The sequence below is a fragment of the Thunnus maccoyii genome, chromosome 7 (assembly GCF_910596095.1).
Source record: "Thunnus maccoyii chromosome 7, fThuMac1.1, whole genome shotgun sequence".
Classification (NCBI taxonomy): domain Eukaryota; kingdom Metazoa; phylum Chordata; class Actinopteri; order Scombriformes; family Scombridae; genus Thunnus; species Thunnus maccoyii.
The window spans coordinates 6,595,930-6,618,184 of record NC_056539.1 but is presented as its reverse complement, the minus strand read 5'-3'; the positions used below and the strand labels follow the sequence as shown (position 1 = coordinate 6,618,184).

Sequence of the window (22,255 nt, the reverse complement as noted above, 5' to 3'; positions counted from 1 at the left end):
GGATCTCATTTCATGGCCTTATTACTTGCACTGTAATTATAAGTCTGCGTCCACACTGATAAACATACATCCCTCAGTACATTGTTTTCACTGAAACACATGCCTGATTATTTCTGCTCTCCACTAATAGAGTAAAAACTCACTAATTACAATGGATGCCAGCCATGAAAAACAAGGGCAGGGTGAGTAATCACGCTGCCACCTAACACCAACAACAGAAAGACCTCTACTGGAGATGAAGTCGTACTACACCATGTTTTATATTTACATCAATTTAGAGTAGGTTGGTTTCTGAAAAAAGATGACTCGTGATTCTTCAATTACTGATACAAAGCGCACAGTGAGTACATCTACACGTTGCTCCACACTGACAGTAATAGGTCACGAGGCTAGCAGCGAGAAAAAGTAAGTAAGACAACATCACTGCAGCAACTGTGCTGTTTATTGCAAACTTATGATACCAGTTTAGATAATCAGGTCATTCACAGTCTATTATCACATTTGGTAAAGCATGCACCTTTTGGGATGCCAGTAAAAGAAAAGGAAATAAAACAATGGCCGACTGAATCATACTGAATAAATAAAGATATCTCCACAGGATTTGTTTTAATGAAACATAAACTGATGCTGTAACTTGTTACTGATTTCCTTAAAAGAAGCCTTTGGTAAATGTTGTGGTGGTGAGAAGGGGTAAACTCTCTTACTGGTGACAGGAGCTGCGTTGTTCGGAGTGTCAGCCCTCAGGTACTGTGTGGTCTGGGTGGACGGCTGAGACAGACCCTGTGAGCTTCCACTGTCGCTCACACTGAAAGACGCAGAGAGGAAGAACACACAGTCGTTATTCAGAGACACCAGCTGTTCATAACTCCATTGCTACGTTTTTTTTTGTTTTGTTTTTTAAGTGTTTCATAACCTCATAACTAACGGGTTCAGGAAATGAAATTGAAATTTTTGCCAGTTTACATCATTTTCAAACATCATTTAAACCAAAACTGGGTCAGATAAGGTGACTATGTTTCATTTTACCTCTTACAATCTTCCCTCTCAACATGTCAGTTACACCCAGTGTTTATTAGGTTTAAGAACTAGTTTGTGTGGTGCAGCAAACAAATGAAACAAACCTGTCCTCCATCTCCACTCTCTTCATGCTGTGCAGGTGCAGGATGGCCAGGATGATGGCCACAAGGAAGATGACAATGCAGCAGACGCTCACACTTATATAGAACACCTGGGTGGAGGTGGTGGGGGTGGTCACACCAGTTACTGATGAAAACAAAACACATGTTAACAATCAGACACAGTAGAGGAGCCACTTGGGAGAGAAAAAGGGACATTTGGTAACCACGGCATCGATGCACACAAAACAATCATTATGGAAAGCTTCAACAGTGTCTGCTATTATGAAAGAAGCAGAGCAAAAATATGAGGTAAAGGCAATGGGATAGAGACGTGAGTGACAGAGATATTCTATAAGTGCACCGAGGGCTTCACTTAGTTTTAATGGAGGGCTGGAACGGCAGAGGCTGTGCCTGGGATCCAGTGTCTGAGAGCTTTTCTCATCACCTCTCTAAAAGCCTCAGAGGGCCCCAGGTTCCTCGGGCCTACCCAAGCAGAAGGGAGACAACCCACTAATGGTACTTTGTTACTGGGGCCGTGGGCTTACAAAGAGTCTGAATAAATCCCAGTGGAAGAGGACAACCACTCCATAGGGTGGGGGCTGAGAGTGTACTTCAATAGGAATGAATCCTGCTCTTCAGGCTCTGAAATCATACGCCTTGTTATGGAAAGTTTGGCCAGCGTGCACTGTTATGCAGAGACTTCTGATGCTACCTATGAAAGACAACACATGATGCTGGTAAAGAGGGATAAGTGGAGCAGGATTTGGAGGTAAAAATACTTACAGTCAGGCTGTTGAATAGTGTGATTGTTGAGGGGAATGGGAATCTTTGGGTCAGTATCTATTCCTGTTCACAGAGAAGAAGAAAAAAGAAGTACATCAGCAGCTGTCAGCAGTTGCTCATGCGTTTAATCCAACTGAAAATGGTGATGATATAGTGGAAACCGCCTATAGTGATCACAGTTACAGTGATCGACCACTTATGTGGATCAAAAACCTCGGGACAGAATCATTCCTATACAAACGCTGTTTAAATAATTTGCTTATAGTAATAATTAATCCACTTACAGTGTTCATTTTGGGTCCTTTCATACATGGAATAATATGGAAAAAATGTTTAAAACTACAGTAATTCTATTTAACTCCCATGATACGCGTATGATATACAATCAGCAATTAGCACATGTGGGCATGTTTATTTGTAACCGCCACTCATTCACCGGCTTTCTCGCTACCACTGCTCGCTCTCCTCATCCACTCTCTAGCTCGCCCAACCGCTGCTTCTCTTTCTCTCTCTCTCGTATTTTCTAAAATGAACTTTACTTTTAATGTTATCATGACGGGAAAAAGAAAAGGAAAATGTAATTTTCTCTCAATGGAAAACGTAATCTCCTTGAAGCTCATGACAAACTGCCAAAAACAACCCAATGAGACGCAGCAGCGAAACGAAGCGTTGAAACAGCTGTTCTGTATTTTCAAACAGTCAATAAAATTCAGTAAATAGCGAAGCTGTCTGTTTCATTACTTTATATTCATTTAATAAATGTACAAATGTTGAGTAGATGGTTATCTGCATGAGAAATTAAGAAAAGAAAAAATTTGGTTATAATAATCATCTGCTTATAGTGATCAATTTGACCAAGACAGACGTGATCACTATGAGCGGTTTCCACTGTAGTTGAATTAACTTTTCACCATCATTTCTGACAGCATAGACCCAGTAACTAAGGTGCCTCAGAAAAAACACACAAGGCAGCGTGCCTACCACTTCTCATGAACCCCAAAGATCAGGAAAATCTGACATATGAAATATTAAGATGCCATTTTTGCATATAAGATGACAACAACACAGTAAACGTGGTTGAGGGATGAATGTTGTTCTGTGTAGTTTAAAGTTGTGTCTGTGATGTTTGAATCCATGTTGGAAAGAAAAAGTGCAGGAGGCTTAAGGGAAATTAAAAAAAACACCAGAAAATCAAAAAGTCCTGTTTCCTAAGTAGTGAAGATCTGCTGAGTATTTTTTCAGCTTCTTTAATGAGTAAAAGCAGTGAAATAAGTGCTGAATCTCTCTCCCTCTCATTAGAGAACAGAGGAGATCAGAACAGATAAATGATCATTTAAATGTCAATAACATTAAGCAAAATCTCCATCCCTCATCCTAATAGTCCTTAGTCCTAATATTGATAAGAAAATGCAAAAAAGATAAGAAATAGCGAGGTTTGTGTTTTATCAGTAACTGAATACAAAAACCTGAACTCCAACTGCAACTCCCCAAATTCCCCAAACAATCCACAGTCTATGTAGACATGACATTTTAACTTGTCATAGCAGGAAAAGCACAGGTGGAACTAATTAGCACTTATTAATAATGCTTACGATGTCCCGGCCAGGCAGGACGCACAGCCATCATTGACGTTATTAACTGCACTGGTGCTTTTTCTACTATGACGTGTAAAGATGTCTGCTATGAAAAAGGTCTATAGGTGCATAAATAATGAAATCTACTTAAAAAGAGAAAAACATTAAGTAAGGCTGCTCTACTTGAGGCTTACTTATAACCATGCATGCGTTCAGATATTTACTTTTATAGCACATTTTCCTCCTCTTGAAGTTGAGCACTGTGTAGTTGTTGGCATGGATGGTTAGATTGAGCTGCACCGTCAAAACAGCCTCTCCATCTATCTTGCCAGAACAGAAGAGGTCCACTCTAAAAACTGTAGACACACACACACACACATTCAGGGATATGCTTGGCCTTCTGCAATATATTATATCTGGCTAGAAATTATGCTAATAACGTATCAAAGATGACGGACAGCAGTAAATTCAAGTTTGCTATAAAAATGTAAGATTGCTACAGTGTTGTATACAACTATATCATTACTGTTTAGGTGCTCCTCACTACTTTTTATACTGAAATCTTCACATGCGTAATGTAAAAAGTTACAGTTACGTTACAGTATAGTCAGAAATATAAAAATGATTAAATACATTTTCAGTGTGGTTACGGTAGCAATGATAATGTCTATTGTTTAATGTTTTCAAACGTTCCCCATTCTCTCTGGTTGACATGGAACAAGTTAGAAGTGTGGGATTTACTGACACGGTTTTTGAAAGTCTACAAACTAGAAGCATATTTGAGTGCATGACACAACGGAAGGCGAATATTAGACAAACCAGAGGGAACACGGGGCACCTCCCCCTGAGAAGAGATGTTGCTCCGTGGTTGGTTCATGGCCACAGGGTTCTCCACAAGGAAGCCAAGCCGGTAATCCACCTTTGAACAAGGAATGATGAAAAACAAGTTGGTGACACACAAATGGGTTGTACTGCACGTGTACATGGATATGCAGGTACTGAGATGATTCGTCAATAATTCCAGATGTTGAGACTTACCTTCGTCTTTGAATGCCATGTGAAGTGAAGGCTGTTGGTCTCACTGGGCACAGGAAGGGTGAAGGTGAGCGCATAATGATTCACCACATCGTCTCGCACATAGTACAGCTCTGCGTCAAGGCCTGTGTGAAGATAGAAGACATGAACGTGCCTTATTAGGAAATATTTAGATAAATTTACTGAATATGTTGGAAATGAAGAAGAAGAAGAAAAGCCACTACACTGGACATAAAACAAATGTTTGAATCTAGAAGTGGATTTAGACACACACACACATACACACACACACACACACATACACAGAGGGCCTTAGGAAAATGGTAAAATATCCACTCAAACTGCCAGCTTGGATCAAGGGGGGGGGGGGGGGTTCCCCCTCAATAAGAGAGATGGACTAAACACATCTGTTAGTACTTGAGAACTCCTAGTGCCCAAGTGAAAAACTTCAAAACGTTCAAGTGAGACAACATCCAAAATATGACCGCAATTTTCTGTCCAGGAAACAAAACTGGGCAGAGGAAGGGTTAAGACGATGGGAGTGGAATGCTTTAGATAAAATTATGCAAACTTGCATTACAACATCCACAATCTGTTCAACCATTCAGTTTTTAGTGAACACACAGCTTAGGAAGACCAGAAAGCTTAGTTTACTACTGTATTAAGTGTTTCTTTATCATTCACTGTAACATTGGACTCATTGGACTCCTGCTGCATTAGAAAGTCATACAAGTCAAATGTGTACTGGTGAAATCCCCAACCCTGGCCTGGGGCAGTGCTATCAGTCCTTGAAAGTCTGTCTGGCAGAGTGGGGTCTTTCTATCAGTCTCTGAGTATCTAGTTTAAAGAGAGGGGAAGAATGTGCCCAGGCTCCCCCAATACCCCCGGGCTATGACAGAGCTCTGGCTCATAGACCTTTCTCACATTGGCTCAATTAAAAACATTCTTGCCAGCTCAGGGAGGCGACGGGTGTTACATAAACTAGTATCTTAACAAGCCCAAACAATAAGATTGGTGGCTTTTCCAAAATTCTCACAAACATGCCAGATGAAAATTCAATTTTGGTCTATAAATTAAATGTATAATTGATAAACAATTACATACAAACAAATCTATAATTTACCAGCAAAATAACAGATTTGAACATGAACGTTAAAGCTTGACCTTGGAACTTGGAAAAAAAAAGTTTGACCTAACTCAGGGTCCACATATTAGGTTTTTCAGGTACTTTCAATATCAACTGAGTTTGTTCAGTTGTGTCCAAACAATGATAAACTCTATCAACTGATGAATGCTATAACATTTGAATGAAAGCTCCAGAAAAAGCCAGTAAGTGGATCTTAAGTTGTTTGTTAGTCAAAATTAGGCAAACTATCAATTTAAATAACAAGCCTCAGCAATCAACTAGAACTAAATGATGACTCATTTTGATGTCATAAACCTCACAACTCTTGAAGAAATTGTTTTACGTCTCAAACCCTCCACGTGCTGCTTTGATTCTCTGCCTACAGAATTTTTTAAAAAGGTTTTTAGTTGCCTGGCAACAGATGTATTACAGATAGTTAACAGGTCACTGCTTTCAGGGGTCTTCCCCAAAGCCCTGAAAACTGCAATAATCATTCCACTTTAAAAAAAAAAAGCTAATCTGGATGCATCAGTACTAAACAATTACAGGCCCATATCAAACCTGCCTATTATTAGTAAGATTATTGAGAAAGTGTCTGGCAGTAAATAAATACCTTGACATTTTCCAGTCTGGATTTAAGCCAAACTACAGTACAGAGACTGCTCTTATCAAGGTTCCGAATGATATTAACCCCAGCGTTAGGGGTGCAACGGTACATGTATTCATCTCGAACCGTCAGGGTCCGTTACAGTTTGTTGCATATAGTCATATGAAGAATATGCTCCGTGACCCAAAAAATTACAGTCAAAATAGTTAAATAATCCACTTGGTATGACTTGCAGAACAATAATTCTTGGAGCGCGGGTTCCACCCAGAACGTTTTGGCAGCACACTACTTAGCTGTAGCATGCTCATGGGTGTAAGCTAGCTGGCTTAGCCAAGGTATCCTTGTTACCCTGGTTACCTAGTAGTGGCACTGCCATCAGAATGACAAATGACAGACCCATAGCACTGACTGAGTGCTATTGGTCTGTTGTTCGTCTGTTAGTAAGAGACAAGCACAATAGTTACAGTTTAAATGGAAATAAAACAACACATAGAGAATACAAACATCGAACACAAAAGGAAGAGAATCCAGCTCAAATAAGGCAGTTGCATCATTACATTATTATTTTATTAATATTGAAGCATCAGTGTTAGAGCAGCATGCTACTATTGTAGCTGCTGGAGGTGGAGCTAGTTTGAACTACTTTATATACAGTTAGACCATACATCAGCATAAAACAGCTGTCAGCAGCTGTCCTGACTCCCTGCAGGAAACAGAAAAATTATTTTCCTTTTCACTGCAGCAACTAAACTGTTTCAGTGATAGTTACGACCAATGAGCCATTGTTGGATGTTTACATTTTTCAAAAGTGAGGCACATACCAAACCGGGAATTTTTTGTACTGTTACACCCCTACTCAGCACAGATTCTGGTGAAGTCTCTGTCCTTGTGTTATTGGATCTTACTGCAACATTTGATACAGTTGATGACAATATATTCATAGACAAACTTGAACACTGGCCTGGTCTCTCTAACATGGTCCTGAATTGGTTTAAGTCCTACCTTCAAGACAGATACTATTTTGTATCAATTGTGCATCAGCGTCTCACAGCAATATGTGGAGTTCCACAAGGGTCGATTCTCAGACCTCTAATTTAGTCTATACATGCTCCTGTTAGCTGAAATTATTTTAAACTTTAAGGTTTCATATCACACGTACGCAGATGACACGTAATATATATAATAATATGTAGCTGTGTCAGCAGACGAGTACAGTTCAATTGACTCCCTGGGACAGTGCATTAAACAAGTTAGTAGCTGGATGCTCCATATTTTCTCCAGTTAAATGAGGACCGAAACTGAAGTCATTGCTTTTGGGGCCAATGAAGAAAAACTTAATGTCTGTGCTCACCTCAACCTTGAGGAGTAAAAATCAAGTTAAGATCTCAGCGTTATCTTGGATTCATGCCTAAAGTTCAGCAGTCACATTAAATCAATAACAAAATCAGCCTTCTACCACCTTAAAAAGTATCGCTATGATCAGAGATAAACCTCACAACTCAAAACAAGATCTAGAGAAGCTTGTGCATGCCTTTATCTCTAGCAGGCTGGACTACTGCAATTGGCTGTTCACAGGTCTGTGTAAGACAGCGATCAGACAGATTCAGCTGATCCAGAAGGCTCCTGCCAGGGTTGTAACAAGGACCAAACAAGCTAAGCATATAACTCCAATTCTCAGATCACTTCATTGGCTACCATTTTCTCAGAGAATTAACTTCAAAATACTATTGCTTGTCCATAAATCACTGAACAGTTTAGTTCCAAGATACATATCAAATTTCCTGAGCCAGTACAAACCCTGAAGACCTCTCACGTCAGCTGTTTCTGGATTACTGGTTGTTCCCAGAGTCAAACTGAACATGGCGAAGCTGCCTTTAGCGTCTATGCTGCTCAAATGTGCAACAAATTGCCAAAAGGGCTCAGACCGGACTGCTGACTACTTTCAAATCCAAGCTAAAGACTTTCCTGTTTGCCATTTAATTACATTTTGTAATGCTCTGTATTTTATGTGGTCCAATCTACAATTTTATAACTGATTAAGAACCAACTTGCACTTTATTATCACTGTCTTTATGATTCGGCCTGTTTCCATTTGCTTGTTTTTATCATTTGTTTTTTGTGCTTTTGCCTGCCTGCCTTTTTTTTCAAAACAGATTTGTATTTTAATGTGTAGATAACACAGTGTGTAAATGTATATGTTAATTGGTCTATTTATTTATTTTGGCATGAACTACACCTACATTACAATATAAGTGCTAAGAGTTAAGTAATTTGCTAACAGTACTTAGTACTTGTGATTTTACATAGTACAAGTAATTATTTGTGGCCAAACCTTAAATGAGCAACTGGAAAATGGAGTGATACATGTGCACAAATGTGATAAAATCTAAAACTGCGATATTTTGTGTATGCACAGGCCCTCATGTGCAGATAGGCAGGGACTTAACAGATGCCTTAACAAATGCCTACACGGCCACACAGCTAAGTCCTGTAATAATTGCCTTTCTCATGCTCAACTCTGTGTGCCTCCCTTGTCTCAACATGTGGCCACACTGCTTTGATACCAATTAAACTATGCAACCAGGCATAGAGGCCCAAAGAGGACCAGTGTGAGCCGGGCTCAAGTTTGTCCCTCCCACAGCACCTCAGCCATCCACCCGAACAGCGACAACTTCAAAACAGGAATTTAAGGTACTGGCAACAGGAGCCTGTCAGTGTACACAACTTATTTCTCCACTGAGACTGAGGACAGGGAATAAGTGGTTGCTGAAGTTAAGGAAGCTGAACCATGAAACTGACTCACACTCTCTACTCGCTGGAATGGGAAAACCGCATTACTAGAAGGTGTGCCTGTAAACAAGATCCTTGTTTAGTTAGTGTTTGGTCACAAGATTTAAAAGAGACTCACTACATCGTCATGCTGTTTGCTATTACAGATGCTAACAGACTTTTTAAATGCTGATGGAAAATAACATCATTTTGATTCCGGCACACTAGCTTGGCAGCATGTTATGTTTTGAGGGACTATTTCCTGCTGAACACTTCCATTCTCACTCTTCTGGTGTCAAGTGATTTACAATATATCGCCCCGCACTGATCTGAAAACACTTAAAACTAAGAAATGCATTGCTAGTTTCTGTTACTCAAGACATCATTGGCCTTTTCTTTGACCATGAACAACTCGCTGGTTGGAATAGCCGTGTGGCTTTCCATACAGCTTTTGAAATCTTTTCAGCAAATGAGTGAGTGGTGATTCTGCATGAGACTGTATGTTGTGCATAGCCAAGTGGGAAAGCACAAGTGCAAAGAGGAAGAGGAGCCCTTAGAGACTTTTTCATGGTTTAACAGCTTCTATTATTAGGGTTAAAAATGTTAAGGAAAAACACACTCCTAAAAATGTGTGAATTCCACTGTAACCAGTCATTAAAAAGATTAAACTCTCAAAGGGTGGCATATGCTCTACTTTCAGTGAGACTCAGCTATGTAGTAGCAAACCTACATCCGAGATAGCAATAAAGGACAACATTAAAGCTAGTAGGCAGTACTGTAAAATGGCCATGAAAGGAGTCTGCAAGAAAACCAGCCTCTAAGGAACAGAGGTAGGAAGGAACAGTATAAAAAGAATTTTACAGGATAGGTTTTATATTTTTCAAGCTTATCTTAATAAAAAAAGTCACATGGATTTTGTACTTTAGGGGTGTTTTTGGTCGGTGTAATCATTCCTCCTCTACACACTGGTTGTGAAGCCCAGACTCCACTGTGAAAAGTGGGGAACAAAATCCACCGTCTTTGTTTCGTTAAGTACGAAATTATGTCTTTGTGTTTCCTTTGTGAGCTGTAGCGGAGGGATCCTTCCTTATAGTGGAATGTAGGTTTGCTGCCTGGACACAACACTACCAATAAACCTACATGCCAAGATGAAGATATATATTCAGCTAAACTTCAGAATGCATTTCCGTGGGGGGAAAAAAAAGAGTGGATTTTATCCTCCATCTCTTGCAGTAGAGTCAGGTTAGGAGGGGATTGATTCACAGACACCATGAACAGGAGGAATGATAACAGTGCCCAATAACTCTCAACATACGTACCTAACAAAAACCTATCCAAAGCTATCCTTTAACATCACATTAAGTGACTGCTTGTTAACCAGTGCAGCTACTACTTTAACGTCACTAAGAAACCATTGAAAACATGCTGCATGCTAGAAAAAGGGTAGATGAAGAAACGAATAAAGTGGGGATGCACAATAATATCGGCACGTCATCGATATTGGACGATAAAGGCTTTACAAGGAAATATCGGCATCAGCCTAAAATGAACATTTCTGTTGATATGACAGGCCGATTCGTTGCCTTCTCCTACGCCGCCTGGCTGTGCTTCCCTTCGGCCGTGCTGCAGTTAATGCTCCGCTAGCCTCGGCTCTCTGTGTGGATCCAACCGGCACACCGAGCCCCAGTTTGTTATTCCCGTCAAAGTGGGAAGAAGCAGCGGGTCTACTGGGCAGCTGTGTGAAGTGGAGCCTGCGGAGGAAACGCCAGGAGAAGCTGCTGTGCTCGGCTACACAGATAGGAAACACCTCGGCTGACAGGATGTAGCACTCTGTTTGGAAAAAACTTCTTTGGTTTCTTTTAATTGCCAATGATGGTCGGCAACCAACGTATTAGGTGCGTTATCGCCACCTTCTTCTTCAGTGTGTGGACCAGAGATTAAATCATAATCCTGTCTTTCAAATAAACTCAAAGAAAATTCTAATAAACCTGCTAAGTGGGTCGAGCAGTAAAGTTTTAATGCTGAGCTCCTGAACTCCAGACTTCCAAAGTTCCTCCTTCATATATTGTCTTAGTACGATCTATGATTGTATGCGAAATAATCTCCTCAGCCAGGTGGAAAAAAATGTGTGCATATATCAGTATTGGCAAAAATGAGGTGGAAAATATCGGCATATCAGATATTGGAAAAAAAATCCAATTACGTGCATCCCTAGAATAAAGTGCTACCAGTGAGACCAAGACCATGATAAGAAAAACATGCACCATATCTGTACATCTATGTAAAGATAAGGTGGTTAAAATTGTAACTGTTAAATGAACTGTGATACATGTGGACTTTTTGAAATACAGTTTGAGATGCCAATGCTTAGTTTACTTACTGACATTCATAAACATAACATACCACAGAGCTGCCCAGTACAATCAGCCCTCTGCTGTTGGCCACTCAGAGGCTCCACTGGACTAAAATTTACATACCTTGCTCAAGGGCACAGCAAAACTTCTTTCAACTATGGGAGGGGAGAGAGCATTAATCACTCACTTCCCCTACACAGATTTTCTTTGCTGGTTCAGAGATTCAAACTGGCATGGATACCTTGTTATCATAAACCTTTTACATAACGTCACATATCAAATCAGCCCTAAAAATATACTGGAAATGGCCGTTCCTTTCATCTATAGATGTCAACACAAAACTATAGATTACAGCGACAAATCAGGCATAATAAATCTTACTTTGTCTCAACATTTTGGGCTCTACAAAGCTTTAAGATGACATGCAGTGTTCTCTGGCAAGCCGTGGATCACGTTGCAGACTTTGAAAGGAGAACAAAGGTGGCAGTGGCCAGGTGGTAAGGTCCAGGACAGATATAACAAAGACCCTCTTGTGCGCACAGTCGACACTATACCTCCCAAAGCCTCCATCCCTGAGCGCTCAGGAGATAAACACTCCCTCCAGGCTCTCACTGGGAAGACACTGGCCACATTAACCAAGGAAGGAGAAAATGAGGGCCTGCGTGAAACTCTATCAACTGGAAACTCCAAACAAATCCACAGGCATGAATGAGGCAGGAGAGTGGGGGTAATGTACGAAGGATCTCAAGCTCTTAGGTATCAGAGACACTGGAAAAGCTCAAAACTGAAGAGACCTTTTTTTTTTGGTCTGTGCTTGAAAAAGACATTACGTAAAGTGTCAGCTGACAAGTAAAAACAAGACATGGTGGAGAGGGAACAATGTCATTATTACTTCACCAAGTAAAGGTAATCAAGACGTCCCTGGTTGAACCAACAGAGAGCAACCAACGTGCTCGGGGAAAACACACAGAACGTGTCCAGAAATGATAGGAGGACTGAGTCAGTTGCTTTATGAAATCAAAGTCCATCTCCAATAGCAGTAAGGCTGTCTCTAATGAAGGACGTGCTTTCACTTCTTATCTAAGCAAACAGTGACCAAACCTATTAATGAGAGTTTTACAGTACTTAATAAAAACCCGGATGACAATTCACTTTGATAGTGACAATAGCTTTTGTTTAAAATGCACAACAACAAAACTCCCAAAACAGTCTGTATTTTTCTTTTTATCTGAAAATGAAAACATGTCTCATTAACTCATTAACACAAGAACAATATATGATGGTTATGTTCAAGAAAATTTGATTTGGGCTTTGGATCCCTAAATAGCCACGCCGAACTTTAATAACATCCTCTCTAACACGAGGCATTGGGTCAACAATTTCAGCAGGAAATCACCTGACATCCCACCGCAGCTCAAAGTTACTTCCCAGAAAAGAGAGGATATGTGTTTTGCTTTAACCACAGCTGCAAACTCAAGTGAGTACAAGAAGGTGACAGCACCCCCCCCCAGAACCCCAGAGATAATTAATATGATTATAAACTAGGCTTCACCATGCACTGCTTTAATTGTTTGCTGCTTTCGCTGTAGCAAACAAAGCTAAAGTTGGTTCTGTTTGAAGAAACTAATGTTCTGTAGCTCAGCTAAGTAGCAACATTTCAAGTAACAGCAACCAAAAACAGTTTACATCACAGATATGTGGTAAAGCACGGTCCTGCATCAAACGCAGGTGTATCTGTGATTTGCCCATATTTTTCATTCAAAATGGCAAATTTTGCTAAAAGGTGGTAAGTTTGCAGCTGTGATGAGATGCTGCTCGATGGCCCAGGCTACTAAAGTGTTCCCTTAGGCCAGTATTTGCTGGAAATGGAGTAACAGACCACCTTGTGTAAGCTGGTAGAGTCTAAGTTTGACACACATTGTTGATGGTACATTCAAAGCATAAACCTACCATTCTCAGTGCATGCACCTCTCCTGCCAAAGGAAAAAGTTAGGCATGCCCAAACGTTAGTGCCTTGTCTCAAGAGAAAACTCCTTTCTATTACCAAAGGATGAACATCAAAAAGGAAGAGGAAGGCACAGTGATGACCTAGAATAAGGATATAGGATAGTACGTTCTCTGAAATGCATTACCAAACATCCTAACCAAAGACACCAGCTTGGCTGTTGTAAAAGCACTGGTGGCAAAATAGTGACATTTCAAAGTATCTTGCAGCTAGGAGAAAAACACACATTAAGTCACAATCTCTGTGGTTTTCTTTGATTTACTTCAAAGAGACCATACATCAGTTTGCCTCTTTTATTCCATGAAGTGCCCCAAGGGCAGACGAGGATGAAGGCAGGGAAAGGAATCTGAGCAAGACTGTCTGCCGCTATCCCATTATAGGCACCTCATTGATGCTTATTTGTTGCTCAAAGGGGCACCTTCGTTTACTCAACAAATAAACAAATATCCAATGGTTTACTGAAAAAATGATTAGCTGTATGTGGCAGAATGATTTCATCTTGAGGTGACTAAAGAGTCGTTTAAGAGGTCTCACACACCACTTACTCAACTATTTTTAGATGCTGTTTTACATGGGCGGCTTTGTGAGTACGCCATCACTTTGAAAGCAAGGGCTGTGTGTGCACGGTCAAATACATATATATATATATATAATCTTTTTTTTTCAGGCTAGCAAGTGTTTTTCCTGACAAAATGTATCTTCTATTTTACAAATTCTACAGATACTAGTAGGCTTGAAAATATCTGATTTCAACATGTACAGCTCCTAAATTATTCTTCATCTCCACAGTCAAAAAAAACTCGAGTATGACATTGGCCTGAATAGAATTAGAATAAAGTTCAAAGTCTTATGACATTTATTGTCAAACGGACATACAAGAAGAAAAAAATATTGGGATTTTAGCAGAAGGGCAACAACTTATAGAACGGGTCGTAGCTTTACAGAATGTCCTGTGAGCGCAGCGGCTCTCAGACAAAAGATGTGAAAGCAGGGGCTCCCCTATTCAACCACAGGCTCCTTGGAGAGTGGCATGAAGGAAATGAATACTGCTGCCAATCACTCCTCACAGTTCACAGGCTCTTTTTCAAAGCCCCTGCTTGCCTTTCAGCTCTTTGGAGGAGGGGAGGAAGGCTGGTTCGCCGCCATGCTCTTCAGAATCCGACGAAGATTTTACACACTTGCTCACTTTTTTTTTTTTATGAGATCTGTTTTTTTTTTTCATTTTTACATGCTACATGAGAGGGATTACACCAACCGCTGGCCTACTCACCTGATTGGGCGAACGGAAAAAAATGACCACATAGCTTCTCTGTTGGAAAGATTATAATATTCAAGGTAGTTGTAGTACACGGCGGTGTTACTGAACAACTGAGAGATGTCAGATTAGAGTCTGTCAACAATTGTAGCTGCCCTTACCACAAGCAAAGTATTGGAAAAACTGATTTTAATGGAAGTGCTTATTTAGTCTACAGAATACTAATTTTGGTTGGGGAGCTATGGTTTTGCGTTTACTGAAAAAGCCCAATACAACTACAGTAAGCAGCAAGATCCAGTGACACAGGAAGCATGCCATGCAGGGACTAGAAAACAGACTCTCTTAGTGCTTACTTTCCACCAAGACAAATTCCTCAGAGTAATGTGTTAGGGATCAAGTCGACTGGTGATTCTACCACGGAAAACTGGGCTCAAAAAGGTCATTATTATAGAAGACAGCGAGCGCACGCTGGATGGTACAGAAAAAGCTTATTTTCACTCCATCCTTCATCTTCTGAATGATCACATGGATGGTCAAAATGCCAGGAAAACAGAGAAAGACAGAAAGCTATTGAAGCCTGTAAAACCGGTGTCATAGCCCGGGTCATGAGCCTTATGAAAGTAGTTCTCTGGTTACAGCTTCTCCACGACGTGAGGATTTGCTGCTTTTCTATCTTTGTAAACTGAATATCTTTGGATTTGAGATGGTTAGTCAGACAAAACATAACATTTAAAGACCTCACCCTGTGGTCTAAAAAACTGTGGTAGACATTTTTCAGTTTTTGTCACTTTAAAAAAAAATGATCGACTAATTGAGTCTCCCTTCTCTCCTGGGATTGAATTATACCTGTGGTTTCCTTTCAAGACTATACAATTAAATGTAATTTCTTAAAGATCTGATTCAAGAAGTATCTATATTACCAAGCCTTTACAGACTTTCAAAATACATTCCAGAAAGCTTTTGTTCTAAAAAGCAAATGTTTTCTGACGCACAAGTAGCTGTTTTACTCCTGTGAGTCATCGTGCAACAACAACTTCCCATGTTTTGTAAAAAAAGAATAGATTGCAAAGATTTTTAGCATTTTTCAACTGCCGTCCAGCCAAAACTGATCCTTCAGTAATTGAATTCGAGCTGGCAGCTGCAACACAATTCAAACCCGGGCTGCAGGTCTTGAGACACAGCTGATATGGGAGCTGAGTTTAGGGATACATGCGTAGAGTGAGCTGAGAGTTTTTGAGACGGACAGTTGACTCCCCATTAGTCATATGCAGAAACCATCAAGGACTCCACTTCATCCATAGACAAACATTCTGTGTACGCAAAACTCTGTTTCAGTTCAGCCGTGACGTTTTCCTGTGCATTTTCCTTGCTGGCCCCTTGAGAATCAGGTTGTTTGGCAAAGTTATAAACTGACAGTCTGCTTAAAATGCGACCAGAGACCATAGCAAGACTACATTACTTGATGTTACTTTTTCCTATCATAATAATGTCTCAATGCTTTATTGACAAATATAATTTTATTAGCGTATTGTAAAAATTGCAGTGAATATAAATCCTGTACAGGATAGGAGCTATGGGAACGCTGCATTTCAATGCAAACAGTCACCAACAAGGAACGTGCTCAAAATGGTCAGAGCAGAGTTGCTGACTGTGATTTCAAGTGCTCTTATTATCTACAAATGAATCTCCAGGCCTGTGTTTGTGGTCTGCGTAACATTAAACAATGAATGATACGTCAGTAGTACACCAGAGAATACTCATTTTAACTTTCATTCAGGGTTCAATCATGACATTTAAATGTGGTGTTTTATTCATTGTTAACAACTACGTTGTTGTCTGTTTGTGGAAATAATGACAAACTGCTGACAACATAACTACAAGTTTTGATATGAACTAACATTCCCTTCACAGACTCTCTGGACAAGTTGCTTCATAATACCAAATCCCACAAGTCACATTTCAGAGCTTTTCAGGTGATAAGCTTGAAACAATGATTTTAGGGCTGCAACAAATTATTTTCTGAGTTAGTCATTTCATCTATAAAATGGCAGAAAATAGAGAAAATGCTATTTTAACTGCCATTATAACTTCTTACAGTCAATCGTGACAACCTCAAATGTCCTGTTTTGTCATATAAACAATCCGAAATCCAAAGATATTCAGTTTATAATCATGTATGACACAGAGGAGCTCACATTTCAGAAGCTGCGCACAGCAAATGTTTGACATTTTTGCGAAAAAATGACTAAAACCACTTCTGGATGATCAATAGTGCAGACAACAGCATGCTGAGAACATATTAACCAGACGAGACAACCACCAACAGTTTTGTTTAGTAGTTTGGTCACCTGCAGAATATAAAATTCACTGGCTATACCGGACTAACCTGCCTGTGACAGCAGCTCTTCCAGCTTGTTAAAACATTGCTAATAACTTGCGTTATAGCTGAATTATAACGCGACTCTTGCAATTTGAAAATTGCACTTGTTCAAGTCAAAATTTTTATTGTGACTGAATCATTCAGCCCTACCTTTGTGTTGGCAAAAGGCAGACATGTCATAGCAGAAAGCACACAGGCGTAACTAATAAAATGAATAACTGCTCCACTCCACATTGTTGTGGCAGTTCCAGGACCTGCTATCAACCTTCTTCACAGCAAACATTTTGACTTGTTGTAGAAGGAAAAGCACAGGTGTTACTAATAACATAAACCATGGCTCCCTTCTATTCAGGTGTCCCAGTAAGCCATGACAGTGTGACAGTGAGCCAGCATCCCACCGTCATTAATTTCAAATATTTACACCTGTGCTTTTCTTACTGTGAAAGAAAAAGCCTATTGTGCGAGCTAACTCAAGCCCTGTGTGGTTTGGAAAACAGTTTTAGAAGATTGCATTTATTTTTTGTCAACAGGAAGTTGCAGGTATGTCCTGTATATTAAAGCATGTGTGCGTACAGGGCTACTAGCTGCTCGGCAATGAGACAAATCTTAATACACACTTTTTAATGCATCCTAATTGAGGACCAACTTTCGACAGCTTTTGACAGGTTGACAGAAAAGTTGTGATGTAGCTTTCGTGTGTGAGAGCTGTCCAGCAGTCAGTGGTCAGAGCTAACGTTAGCTTGACTTTTAAGCTCATCCTTCTCCTCAAGTTGTTTTTCAATGTGTTTAGTCACAGTAGCTCTCACTGGCACAATGTATTTGGGCTCGGGTTACAAATATAAATAATACGAATATAAGGCAACTCTGATTATAAGACGACCCCCACTTTTCCAACAGCTGTTTTTGGAAAAATAACATTACTTTTTGAGTATAACTTACACCATAGTATAGTTAAATACTCACACACTCTCCTACCAGGCTCTTGGAGGCAGTCAGAAATTATTTTCTCCGGCAGTTAGCATTTATAAGACTGCCTGTTGTGTTGAGCTCCTCATCATCTGTCACAGTGGTATTTGGCAGCTTGACAAATTACACTTCTGCAGTAGAGACGTCGGAAGACGCTTTGGACTCGTTTGCACTCATCATGAATTTATTTCCTCCTTGGCAGAAGAACACGTTACACGAGCCTTCAGAGACTCCTGCAGGTTAAACTGAACTTACCAAACACTTTTAGTGCTGACTGACTATGACAAACTCACTATAAAACAGACTTTAAGACACTCGTTACAAACAACCCATAATGCAACACTCCGTGTAGAGGTCAGTTTTACATATCTGATGTTGTGAACAACTGACTAGCCATTAGCAGAGTGTGTATGCAATTTAACCTTTGGACCGACATGCGTAACCAGTCAAAAATATTCTCAGCGGTTAACCAATTAACTGTTAACCGTTGACATCCCTCGTAGCAACAATAAATCTTTTAAAGGCTTTGCCAAGTGGTGTTGTAACACATGTCAAATAGATTTTCACAAAATCTATCAATTGGTTTTCATCCAGGAAAAACAGGAACGCATATATATGATGTATTTTCATTCATTATGTTCATTCAGTCAACCGAAGAGTCTGAGGTTTAATTACAGAATATCTTACTGTTACAGCAACACCCATCCTGTACCAGCTGGTTTAAAAAACACAAGAAGTAATCTTTGGGTCTTCTACATGAATCTGCAATGAGACTCCCCAGCAGCCAATTGCCAATGTGGGGATGATGCCAGTTTCACCTCCCTCCAACATTTTTCCTACATTTGCCTCTGCATCATGGAAGTTTCTGTCCACACATACTTTTTCGCTCCGCACACATAGTTGTCAAACATTAAGAAATTTCTCCATACGACCAGACGAGGGTTTCAGGCAAACCACAAGAGAGGCCCTCATCTGGCAACAGAGGATTAACTATAGAGTGATGGAGAACAAGAAGAACCGAAAGGGACAGAATCAGCCTACGGTCTAACACCAGTCAGATTACAGAGAGGAGAAAAGGAGCTGAAATGTTGTTGTTTTTTTAAACAGCAGGATGGGTGATACTTTGATGCTGGTGTCAGAAAGACGGAGACCAAAATCATTATACTACATGTAGCACTCCACAACAAATTCTGGGAAATATCCCACAAAATCTGCATAAATATAATGCTCATGTACAAACATCAAAGGGCCTAAACATAGTCACAAGCAAACCAGCGTTTCTGTATGCTGGCTGGCAGCTCTGAACATCTCTGCATACAGTAAACAGCATGAAGAGGTTAGCCAACGTGACTTCTTGTTCAAAGCTTGGACACACCTGAGACGTTCTCCTCAGTGAATGAACAGAAACACGGTCGTTCAGCTGATTCCTACTAACTCAAATCTGGTGCAAAATCTCTGATGCCATTACAAGATGATGATGCACTTATCTACAGCTGCACATTAGTCAGTGTGAGAAGCTGCAACATTAGCTTCCTCCCCTGCACAAAAGCATCGCGCTCTTAGCACTTCTACCCCTTCATTAGACTGTTCAGCGGCACTCACATGGTAAATGACTGGTTTCAAACTGCACCCTCAACACATCTTTAGTAAACCCTGAATTAACAACTTAGTATTAATCCGTAGACTGACTCGACCTTGGCGACAGGATAACGGTTATTAGCCCATTCCTGAACAAACACTATGACAGCCAACCTAAAAAAAAAAAATCAATAATGAAGTAAAAACAGCACAAATCTGTCCATTTTGCGGTCTAGGAAGGCCATGGAGATGTGGTTTAAATTCTCTGACCTCTTACAACAAGATCACTACATTTTTGGCAAGTGGTAACCTATATTTTTAGAACTTTGTGTACAGTAGGGATTAAGTCCTGCTGACCTAATGTGGTCAGGACAGTTACATAGACCACAATGTCCTTGGACCCTATCATATATAAGATACAGAACTGTGTGCATCTTCTACAAAGAGTTCCCACCAAACTTACCTCCACCACAAATATCCAACTCTGGTTCTTAAATGTATGACTAGGTCACTTCCTCCTTTCCACTATTTCTGGTGACGCATCTGCATACCTTTCTTAATACAGCTTGAGCAGGAGCTGATTAATGATGGAACTTGTGACTTTCTTGTTTTGAAGGAATATTCAGTAATATCTTTAGCTGGGCCGACGCAACACTGAACATAACAGTGGCAGTGTGTGAAGTTAAAGATCCTATTGTTAAGTTATATCAAGTATTCCACTTTTATCAATATAGTTATAATAGCTACATAACAGCTCAAAAAAGTTAACTACTGCCCAACTGTCTGCTATTATTGTGATGGCATAGGGTGCAATTTACAGCCAACATTAGTTTCTATTCACATGAGCACTTCAATCATCTGATTTATACCCAGAGAATAAGAATTTAAGAATAAGAGGAAAAGATCTTCATAATTATTTATTTATTATAAAGATATCTAACTCTCATGGTCTTTGGCTCCAAGTTAAAGTCTCTACTGTGGATCAGGGAGCATTTAGATGGCTCCTAATTACAAAAATGACTCACACTATGTGTAAAACAAGAGCTGTTTACAAAAAAACAATTAAAGTAGGGGTTAATGATTTACTACTTCAGTTTTAGAAGGAAAAGTGTAGATGTGGGGGGGCACAACTGCATCACAACACACACAGATAACACTGAGCACAAAGTTTGAAGACAGCTGGATCTCAATGTAGGCCGTACTCAAATCCTTCTTACCCAAAAGCTTCTTCACTTCCTCCACACTCATGTAGATGTTGACACTATGGTTGTTGTTGACGCCTGAAACGCTGCTTGGGTTGGCGAGGCAGCCGGTCCCTTCCAGCAGCAGGAGGAAGAAGAAGCCCCCAACCCTCCACAGCACCGAGTGCGGCCAACCCCGGGACTCAGACGGACTGCCGGAGCCGTGAATCAACCCCGACATAGCAGTGGTCGTCTGGCTCGCAGTTGTTCTCGGTGTTCCCCAGCCTCCAATTTCTTTCTCATCCGTATCTGAAGTTAATCCCGGGAGGCAACATTACGAGTTACTTTACGCCGCAGCGCCACTTGTAGCTTTAACTTCTTTTCCACTAGCCTGTTTTTTGTCCTTTCTTGCTAGCTGAGAGAGGCTAATTTCAGTCGGGCTGTGCTAACCGTCCGCGGTCAGTTGAACGTTTGAATGTTCGGGAGATTTACGACGTTTTCCCAGCACATAAAATACACACCGGATCTCACCGCATTGAGTTACTTTAATTCGTTTACGCAAAAACGCAAGAAAGAGGGAGGAAAACCTGCCCTAAAGTTACAAACTCGCTAATACATCCAGCTTTCTCCCTCCATGGTGCTTCCTCCCGTTGCTTTTTCCTCACTATCTCACTTTTCACTCGGAACAAGGAGGGGGGCGGCGGGGGCGCGGCGGGGCGGCGGGGGCGCGCACTGCCCTGACTGCTGCCTTTACGTGCTATCGGAAATATCTCTACAAACTAAAGGCAAATAGGATAGGGTGTGTCACTCTGAAGCCAAACAAATAAACACTGAAAATGTGTACTATACTTCGTGAATTAAAAAAAATGTTCAAAGATAACATAGTAAACAAAAATCTGAGGTATGAACATAATGGTGAATGAAATGTTTGATTTTCTATTTTGGGACTATTGTTTTGTATTGTTTGTTTGTTTTTTGTATGAGGCAAAAAGAGTAAGCATAATGAGCTTAAGCTTCAGCCTGCACTTTTTCTAACAATAAAGTGTCTTTCTTCGTTTGTTAGATATGATTTGTTATGATTTACATGTGTATATATGCATTATTTTGTAACACTGTTAATACAAGGGCTGAATACATTTTAAAAATTAAATAAAACCTGTCTACAATTATTGTGTAGCTATGTTTGAGTTTGCACTTTCTTAACTTCAAATGTAGTTGTCCCTAATGACTCTACCTCCACCAGAGTTCCACAGCATATTCAATCATACACTGTGAAGAAAGTCTATGTATTTAATACATTAAATTTGATTCCAGTACCAAAGATCTATCAAAAACAACCATTTAAAAAGCACCCCAATGTGCAGCAAGAAAGGCTCGTACGATTGGAGACATTCCCGAGGGTCTTTGAAGGCAGCAGAAAACACACAAGTCGATATAGGGATCAAGTGGGATGATTTGTCCCAAACATACCAAAATGCAAATATTGCTAAATAATGAGTAATCTGCTCATTCACAAAGACCACC

General features: G+C 40.2%; 1 protein-coding gene across 2 annotated transcripts in view; it reads right to left on the bottom strand.

Annotated features, from left to right (window-relative positions):
• ryk (receptor like tyrosine kinase) overlaps nucleotides 1-21,421 on the bottom strand; it is a 38,802-nt gene extending 17,381 nt beyond the window's left edge. The window contains exons 1-7 of one of the 2 annotated variants that reach the window (XM_042417164.1): nucleotides 20,768-21,421; nucleotides 4,514-4,635; nucleotides 4,295-4,394; nucleotides 3,700-3,831; nucleotides 1,902-1,964; nucleotides 1,122-1,263; nucleotides 705-805 (exon numbers count right to left, since the gene is read on the bottom strand). In XM_042417164.1, coding sequence (XP_042273098.1) covers nucleotides 705-805; nucleotides 1,122-1,263; nucleotides 1,902-1,964; nucleotides 3,700-3,831; nucleotides 4,295-4,394; nucleotides 4,514-4,635; nucleotides 20,768-20,972 — 865 coding nt within the window. In that variant the 5' untranslated portion in view covers nucleotides 20,973-21,421. The remainder of the gene's footprint in view (nucleotides 1-704; nucleotides 806-1,121; nucleotides 1,264-1,901; nucleotides 1,965-3,699; nucleotides 3,832-4,294; nucleotides 4,395-4,513; nucleotides 4,636-20,767) is intronic. The other variant, XM_042417163.1, reaches the window with a different exon arrangement.
• Nucleotides 21,422-22,255: the final 834 nt, after the last annotated feature.